The sequence below is a fragment of the Squalius cephalus genome (assembly GCF_949319135.1).
Source record: "Squalius cephalus genome assembly, chromosome: 18".
Taxonomy (NCBI): Eukaryota; Metazoa; Chordata; class Actinopteri; order Cypriniformes; family Leuciscidae; genus Squalius; species Squalius cephalus.
In genome coordinates, this window is record NC_137139.1 from 34,702,401 (window position 1) to 34,712,400 (window position 10,000).

Consider the following 10,000-nt stretch of genomic DNA (forward strand, 5'->3'; position numbering starts at 1 on the left):
AGTCCAAATGCAAAAACTTTAAAGAGATCTCACTGTACAAATACAAGTGCAAAAACTTCTCGAACAAAAACAGCAAAAAATGATCTTTTAGCACCTAGTGCTTGACTTTCCTGAACAAGAAAAACTGACCTGAGACATGATTATTTATTTTTTCTTTTCTCACATTCCCTCTTGAATGCTGCGATTCGGTTCTTGATATAGAACTTGACTGATTCCCAGGTTCTGTGTTTGAGTAATACCGGCGCTGACCTGATGCAGTCTTCACACTGCCTTTTCCCCGGTACCCTGCCAGATGTGATGCAGTCCAATAATTTGTTCTCGACTGCCTTCACCTCCTCTTCTGTCCACTTTCTTTTTGGGCATCTTGACACACCTAAAAATGACAGTAATTTTACCTCAACTTTCAAGAGACAGTGTTTCACCTTACCTTAAAAGGCTGAGTGTAGAGTAAAAAACAGAGGTAATGTACACTAGAACATCTGCATTCAATACCAAGTAGAGGAGTACCAGACATTACTCTTGAGACCTATGAGATTTTACTTTCTGTACAATGTAGCTCCTAGCTAGGTCACCAAGACATAGGTTAATAACAAGAAAATTGTACATTTAACTAGATTAACAGGAGCACTTTAAAACAATCTCCATCACAGATTTTTGAAAATGTGTAATGTAGCTGTATGTGAATGTATACTGACCACACATCATCAATAAAGAAAAAGTTGACTCTGTTTAAGTCGTTTTTAGACTGAATCCTATTTCGCAAAGTTCAGAGGCCACAAGGTAACAAATTCGCATAATGTCTGCCTACGTTCTGCATGGACATCCCACAAAAACTTAAAGCCCCAGACACTATGGGTGCTTGTCAATATCATTCCTCGTTTCCTCGGTCCTCCGTTCTCCATCCTATGACCCAGAAACCAATCGAGTTCAGCCATCTTGTAGGACATCTCAATTCTCTAATTGCACCGCGAGGATCGAGGAGTGAGGAGGCTTCCTGAGGAGTCTTGAGCGAGGATACGTGGGTTTATCCTATGCGGAAGTGTTTTATCGACTAAACGTGACACACTCCTCCCCCTTCAGATATAGTAATTTACCTTTATATTTTCCCTTTGCAGTGTAAATAATGTCATATATTTAAACTGTGCATCTTGCTTTGTTAATAATTATTATGAATGCCTTAAATAACTAACTTTAACAACATATGGGCAGATCCCTTTAGCGCAGCTGATGACGCTTTGAAGTGACGCTTGAGTGGTCAAGAATATTCCAATATTCCTCCTTTGATTCCTCCGTCCTCATTTCCTTTCCTTAAATACTTCTCTCGCGAGGAAAGGAAGCAAGGAAAGGGAACGAGGATGCAAAAATAAGAAATGAAAAGCACCCTAGAACTCATTTGTGTGGATAACCAATCACAACAGACTGGGCTGTCTAACCAATCAGAGAGCAGAGCAAGTTAGCAGTGCAGTCCTAACTCTTTACCTGAACTTGAAGGACTCTCTCTCTCCTTTGCCGAGAAGGAACATTCTTCTGGAAGATAAAACAAATAACCATTTCAAAATTTTGCTACACTGTAAACAAAAGCTTCAATAATGATGATTATTAATCATCATTATTGAAAAGAAAAGGTTCCAAAAGAAAAGGTTTGACTTTACCTGTAGATGCTGAAGGGGCCTGATGACTCGAAGACTTGCTGCCAACTGAAGATTTCTCTGAAGGGAAGAAAATAAGACTTAAGAACTTTACACCATTATTAGCATCAGACAATGGGATAGTGACCCCCGACATTATCTTCTCAACTTTAAACTAAGAACTAAGGAAAGGTTTTGAGCAGGGGAGTTGCCAAAGCCTGCTTGAATGCTGTAGGAAATGTTCCAGAAAAAAATGAAACATCACGTGTGATTGTTGTCACAATGGTAAAAGTTATGGCTAGTAAGAATGGGGTCCAGAGGACATGCAGTAGGATGGGCACAAATCAGTGAGCAAATGATGGAAGTGATGAGCAGGGAACTAGTTACTAACGGTTGCCCTTTTTTTCAGTCAAGAAAAAAAAAAGCAATTACTACTTTCAGATGGTGCCAATCACCCATGGGTGAGGCTGGTTGAGTGAGCAGGTTTGGTGAATAGAGGACAGTCTGTCCACACATAGCTCTGTCCAGAGCCCAGTGTAGAGCAGAGGTGACCAGTGAGAAGTGGGTGGGAGACAGGATTAGGGTTGGGAATCGAAAATCGATTCCGATTCTGAAATCGGATACTTAAGATAAAGAATCGGATACTTATTATAAAATTAAAATTTCGATTCCTCGTTTCGATTCCTGGGTGCATTTTTTCATCTAGTGATCTGCCAGGACCTTATGTGGTAATGCAAACATCAGTCTACAAGATAAATCGCATTTTATAATGGATGGAGGTGGATCTTGTAAGGGTCAGTGGTGTTTATGCACATATCATAAACAGATTTATAATGTATTTACTGTATTTTTCATTGTTTATTTTATAATAAATACAAACAGTAGATATTCAGTCACTTAAGAAAGAGTACTATGAAGTTGTGAAGAATGTCTGAATTAAATAATTGAGGTGCTTAAAATCTGTGTATGGATATACATGTTAAAAAGTTAGAGCAGAGGGTTTTCTTTTAAATTCAAAAGTATAGCTTTAATTTAAAGTCTGTTTGATTTTTTTTTATAACATGCAGGAGAAAAATAAAAAAGGCAAAACAAATGTTTTAGTTAATAAAAAAGGTTAAAAAATAAACACCTTTAGAGGAAATGTCAGGCATAGGGGGCCATAAACACATTAGTTTGGTTGTGCTTTATCTTACAGTAGTCTGTGATTAAGTAAGCTCAATTTATTTAAAGGTTTGCTTTTTTTTTTCCATAGACTTTTGTGACTTTTCATAAATTCTGTACTCTGTAGCATGCCCTTCTCAATGTAAATAAACATGCACGTTGCACAACATAAATTTGTGTTTATAAAGCATTACATTGTATTTATTTATTTTTTTAAATGGTTTGAGTGACGCATGTGCGTAAGGAATTAAAAGCAAGCAGAATACAAGTGTTTTCAAAAGCTAACTCAGTTTTTAAAACCAAGCTCAGAATCAATAAATAAATTGATTTGTTGAAGAGAGAATTGCAATGAAATGATTTTTAGTTCAGTTCAACAGTTGTCTTTATGATATTGAATTTTAAATATTGAATAAGAGCAAGTTACAAATTAACAACACTAATGTAATGAAACTAAGGTTTCATATTAATCATATACTACGTAGTGTTTTATATTAAAAGAAAAACAAATGTTAATTTAATTGAGTTTCCTGTATCACAGGCCACTGTCAGATAAAGCGCAACCAAACTGATGTTTGTTTTACGGTGTGTATCGGTGGTGTCATCTCCAGCAGGAGCGGAAAAGGGGCATTATGAAATGAACACTTACCACTGATTTCTTTGTAAACAGTGATTGTTTGGCTAGGAGCTTGGGAACATCTGAAGACACAGAACTGTCTGGATTTTCCTTTGAATCCGCCTGTTCAGGATAACAGAAATAGTCAGTTGTCAAATTCTTACGATAACTCTGAATTAAAAAATACATAAATAAGTGTTTTACCAAGGATCCTGTTTCACACATCTGTTGTAAGTTAAGTATGTCCTGCTTGAGGGGAGATGGGACCTGATCATCTGGGGCCTGGGAGGGCATGGTGGGACAAACACTTGATGTTTCTTTTGCCTGAAATAAGAATCGAAAGCACAACTGTAATCATACAAATAATTTAGTCTCACTTTGCAGCTTCACATGCTTTAAGAAGTGTATAGTGGACGTGATATATGATTTTATTTGATATTTAATTGTCTGTCTTAAAGCTATGTCGACAATAGTTTTGTACATATGTTCATATAATCAAAAACAAAATATTTTACATATGAACAAAATTTCTTAACAATACGACGTGAACAACTTAACCGCAATATTATACAGACTAATGTGTCCAATGATTTAGGCTACTTCCATACATGAAATGTTAAAGTAGGTAAATTAAAAATAAGATCAAATAATAAAATTAAAATCACCTTCTGTCTAGCTGTTTGTCTCCTGGCACACTCATCATGATGCTTTCTCAGTCTCGTGATGCGACGCTCAAACCTGCTGTTGCTTCGGTTGGGTTTATCTGGTCTGTGCCAAAGGCAAAATAAAATCGTTAACACATACTGTACACCTCATTAACTCACAATTAGGCCACATGTGCACATACGCACAGATGTGCCTTCAGGTTAATCTTTTCAAATAGACCTATTACAGTACGGTCAGACTGCACTAACATTTATGTACTCGGTACATGACCGCGGTAAAGTTAGTTTGATGTTTGACATTCATTAGACATTCGGTTTCATACCAATTAAACTGTTTGCGGCCTTTATGTTTTTAGCTCAAATTTAGTCAGATGGACATAAATATATGTCCTTTATGTTGCACAAGGCTTAATTTAAAAAAAAAAAAAAAAAAAAAAAAAAGAATTAACCATCTAACTTAATTAAACAATTAAACTACATGACATTATACTATAAAACCAATACTAAAATGTTCAGAAAAACTTCCCTGTAAATGCACAAGACTCTGTTTTTGGAATTAGCACTTTATGGGTTTTATAATAATTTTACAACTTTTAATGTATAAAATAATATTAATTAATTAAACAACAGACAGCTCCTTTTGAGATAAAGGTATCAAATCAACTGTAAAAAGCTCTAAATATTATCCCATCATGCACAAAGCTTTTTTTTTTTTTTTTCAGAATATTCCTTTGTTTTTATATACAGTACTGAATCTGTATTTTTGATATTTAACATACTGTGCCCACTTAAAATATAAAGTATTTTTTACAGTTGATAAATTATAAAATAATGTTTGTACTTTTTTTGTTGTTACTTTTATACATAAAGGTATGCCTCAGTGACAGCTCTGTACCTTTTATGTGAGTGTAGGAGCCTAATAAATAAATGTAATTTAAATTAATAAAAAAAAAAGAGATAACACTTAGAAGCTTTTGCATCTCAGCTCTTCACATACATGTAACCCATTTAAATCCAATAAATTCACCAATTTTGGCCTGAATGTAGCAATAAAGTGAAAATTCCATATTAGTATATTTGTAATCATATTTTGTAATTGCAATTTTTACCTTTCTTATTGTTGTATTATATTTTTATTTTATTTTATTTCATTTGAATTGTTGTTTTGAAACCTTTATTTCAAACTGTGTCAGAGTTTAATGAAATTAAGTGGGTACAGAATATTAAACATCAAAAATACAGTTTCAGTACTGTATATAAAAACAATAAAGGATTCTGAAAAAAAAAACAAGTCTTGTGCATGACAGGTGATAATATTTAGAGATTTTTACAGTTATTTGATACCTTTATCTCAAACTGTGTCAGAGTTTAATGAATTTAAGTGGGTAACGTATATTAAACATCAAAAATAGTTTCAGTACTGTATAAAAACAATAAAGGGATTTTCTGAACAAATAAGCCTTGTGCATGACAGGAGATAATATTTAGAGATTTTTACAGTTGATTTGATACCTTTATCTCAAAAGGTGCTAGTGAAGTTATATTAGGCTATTTCATACATTAAAAAGTGTAAAATTATTATAAATTAATAATTAAGGTTAATTTATTTATTTATTTTTAATTAAGCCTTGTGCAACATAAAGGACATATATTTAACGTTATGTCCATCTGACTAAATTTGAGCTAAAAACAAAGGCCGCAAACAGTTTAATTGGTATGAAACCGAATGTCTAATGAATGTCAAACATCAAACTAACTTTACCACGGTACATTGCTGCCTAAAACTATTATTTTACCGAATAATCATGCAAATCCGAACGTAAATTACCACAAACCAACACGCTTGTTAGTTATAACCTTGGCCCGGCTAATTGCCTAATGACACCTTAATTAGAAGCAGTACTTTACTCTGTTTAATGATCTACCTCATCATAGTACGACTATAAACAGAATTCAAATTTACCATGATATTAATTTTTCTATTACAAGTCTTACCTTAATTTGTCCATGATGCGTCCGTAGATGTTGTCCGCGTCGTCGTCGTCTCAAAATGGCTGGTAATTGATTCCGCGCACTTCAGCTAGTTATGAATAAAGATGGCTGCCGCGCGATCGCAGACGAGAGGGGGAGGGGTGGTCGCGATGGGGACTGGCTATGTCCGGTGAACACACACTTCTGGAGATTTCCATCAGGCAGCTAGGCTACTGACGCTCTGTCGTCGGTGCTCTTTTGTTTACACCCTTACATTGGCAAGTTGATTATGTTCAGGGATTAGTAGCATTTCAAATATATGTATTTAAAATACAAAATACTATTTTGTTTTTAAATAACTTATTTTAATTTAAATACATTTAAACTTACTATTTTTGTATTGTCAAAATATTAAATGTATTTAAATACAAATGACATTTTTCTAAAGATACTTAAAAGCTACAAATTACAAGTTGAAGCATATTTAAAATACATGTAAATACCAAGATTAAATATAGGCCTATTTACACGCAAAAGCATTTAAAAACAAAATAGTAATTTGCATTTCAAATAAATGTATTTGAAATACTGCCCAGCTCTGATTATGTTTTATGCCTGATCCAAAACAAGGCAATGAGATCTGTGATCTTTTGCATACATTCCTTTTTCAAAATTGGAAAAAAAAGTTGGATTTTATTTTTATTCAAATTTGTATTTTTAAATGTTATGCTGAATACCAAAATTTAAATAGATTTAAATCAATTTAAACTATACATTTTATGGACACAAAATATTGTTTTTATATTTCATGACATGGGCCCTGCAGAACACCTCAATAACACAATGGCCCGGTTTCACAGACAGGGCTTAGACTAAGCCAGGATTAGACCATAGATCAATTAGGACATTTAAGTAATTTTTATAAACATGCTTAGAAAAAAACATTACCGATGTGCATCTTAAAACTAAAAAGGCACTGATATATTTTTAAGATCAGTCAGTGCAAGTTTATTTCAGTGGAAACAGCTCAGACTTACATTTTAGTCTAGGACTAGTCTTAAGCCCTGTCTGTGAAACCAGGGGTATGACTGTACCCTCCTGCTCCTGTAAAACAGTCGGATACACAAGCCAAATACTGTCACTATACTGAACCCAACATCCCCTGCAGCCATGTGGAACTCTCTTAAAAGCACTTAATGTGAAAATGCTTAGGCCCGGTTTCATAGACGTTACTGAGCTTAAGCCAGGACTAGGCCTTAGTTAAATTAAGATATTTAGGCAACTTTTACAAGAATGAAACATTACTGGTATCTTGATATAGAACTATGACACTGACGTATTTTAAGATGCAAGATATTTTCAGTTGAGACGGCTCAAACATGCATTTTAGTCTGGGACTGACTTAAAGGAATAGTTACCTAAAAATGAAAATTCTGTCATCATTTACTCTCCCTCGAGTAGTTCCAAACTTGTATGAATTTATTTGTTCTGCCCGACACAAGGGAAGATAATTTGAAGAAAGTTTGTAAGCAGGCTGTTTGGGTCACCACTTCTGTATTAGAAAAAAAAAAAAAGGCCTACTATTTGCAGGTCTTCAAATTTGGAAATTAAAACCCCAGATGAATACTACCACAACATATCACACCGTGTCATTATTTATTTATCAAAAATAAAACCAAAAGACGTGTGACAAAGTTAGGACACTGTTAACATTAACGGATGACCAGGAAGTGAGCACCACTATAAAAGCAGATGTTCAGGCAGTTTGAGTGTCTGGAGCCTTCAGGTGTGTGCACTGTCAGCTCTGTCAGCTTGGACATTTTCTAGAGTCCTAGTTGTTCCAATCGTCTTCCATTATGGATAATGCTTCTGTCAACCTTCAATGCAGCAGATTTGTTTCTGAACTCTTCCCTAGATCATTGCCTTAACGCAAGTCTGTCACTGAGCTCTACAGGCAGTTATCTTGGTTTTTGCTCTGATATGCATTTTCAGCTGTTAGACCTTTTCTGAGAGGTGTGTGCCTTTCTAAATCAGACTCATTCAAATGAATTTGCCACAGTTTAACTTCACTCCAAGTGTAGGAACATCGAGAAGCAATATGGATGCTCCTGAGATAAATTTCCAGTGTCCCAGAAAAGGGTACTTTTTACATACTTATGCAGCGGGATCTTTTCAGTTTTTTATTTCCAATAAATTTGCAAAGTTGTTACAAACCTGTTTTGTGCTTTGTCATTATGGTGTTTGAGACGTAGATTGATATGGAAAAAAAAAAGTAATTTAAAGCAGTTTAACATAAGGCTGCAACAAAACAAAATGTGGAAAAAAAAATGAAGGGGTATGAATAATTTCGCAAGGCACTGTATATTAGAATAGAGTTGATCTCATTCATTTCCGCTGGCCAAAAAATATTTTGACTGTTTTAAACAATTCAAATTAAAGTAACTTTATGAAGTTTTATGATAAGGTGTTAGCTATTTTAGTGTAAAAACGAATAGGCCTATATATTGCAGTGTGAATATACTGTAATTGTCTGACTCTGCGGCGGCTGCAAAACGCATTCTCATCCCCAAATCGTCACTTTCAAACATTCTTCAATATCCGACGCACAAAGCACCCTTTAGCGTCCATATGAGACGCTTCGGTTATGGGTAGGTTTAGGTCTGTGGTAGGGTTATGCGTCTCATATGGACGCTAAAGGGTGCTTTGTGCGTCGGATATTGACGAACTTTCGAAAGCGTCAGTATATGACGACTTGGGATGAGAACGGGCTGGCGTATCACAAAGTGTTTTAAAAAGGAAATGTGCAAATCTTACCATTTTCAAAGACAGTAGCATTATTCATAATGTTGTGGAGATGCCTTCACACATCAATAGCACTTTTATGCAGCTGTGGTTGTACAGTAAGCTATTATCATTGGTCCTTGTATTCATTGATACCGGACAATGGACCATTTGACCACCGAATCTAGCAGTATCCACCTTAATATCGAAATAAGTGTGGAATATTGACCATTGTTCTCACTAAAAAGTATGTTCTCATAACATAAGATGTGCAGTTTAGAATAAAGATGAATTATTGTGCATCTACAACACTCCTTGCTGTCATTAAAAGAGGAAAAGTGATCAAGCTCATCCACTACAGTATGTATAGGCTATGTCTAAATTCATAGAATTTTGATTTAATTAAAAAAATTCATAGATTTTTTTATTTAATGTAAATATGTATATTGACATGAAAACAGATGCTTACAAATTTTTTCATTACTTTTCTCACTTCTGGAAAAGTCTACATGCATTACACCAATATAATTATATTGTTATATCTAACAATATAATTTATACTATTTTTTAATTATTAAATAATATTGTTTAAGGGAAATAATATTGTTTTAAATTAGCTGGTATATTTTATTAATCATTGTTAAAATAAAACAACATTTTCCATTTTTAATTTGTGGTTTAAAAAAGGAATGAATGCAAACGTATAAGGACCCACTGATTATGTCAGAGATCACAGAAGATAAAGATCACAGAAGAAACACCTAAGATATTGCATTTGAATATGTTTAAACATGTCAGAGCATATTAAAAAAAAAAAAAAAACACACACACAGTTGTTCCAATGTTGACCACAGGGGGCGCTCTCTCAAACACACTTTATACACAGACACAATTTTTTTCCGATAAACCGACCCCGTAGGGACCAATTGGCATTTCGAGGGAAACACTGCCACCTATGTTAAAATGGCCATTTCTATCGTTTTCAATGGGTGTGCCTGTGGGGACCTGGAATCAGGTCCCCACCGCTCATGAGGTCCCCACGGGTTTGGTGTGCAAACAGGTCCAAGTCCCAACCGGGATATAAAAACAAGTACACAAACACACACACACACACACACACACAAACGCGTCTGAAAGCGTTCTCATATACACACTCATACAGCGCAGCCTGCTCAGATCAA

General features: G+C 34.7%; 1 protein-coding gene across 1 annotated transcript; it reads right to left on the reverse strand.

The window, feature by feature from the left end:
* Positions 1-1,583: 1,583 nt before the first annotated feature.
* LOC307146314 (uncharacterized protein) lies at positions 1,584-8,678 on the reverse strand (the record flags this gene model as incomplete). The annotated part of the gene is made up of 5 exons (XM_079850212.1): positions 6,063-8,678; positions 4,068-4,170; positions 3,607-3,726; positions 3,436-3,525; positions 1,584-1,709 (listed from the first exon to the last, which is right to left on the reverse strand). The coding sequence occupies exons 1-5, from the start codon at positions 6,074-6,076 to the stop codon at positions 1,584-1,586; spliced, it is 453 nt and encodes a 150-aa protein (XP_079706338.1). The 5' UTR covers positions 6,077-8,678.
* Positions 8,679-10,000: the final 1,322 nt, after the last annotated feature.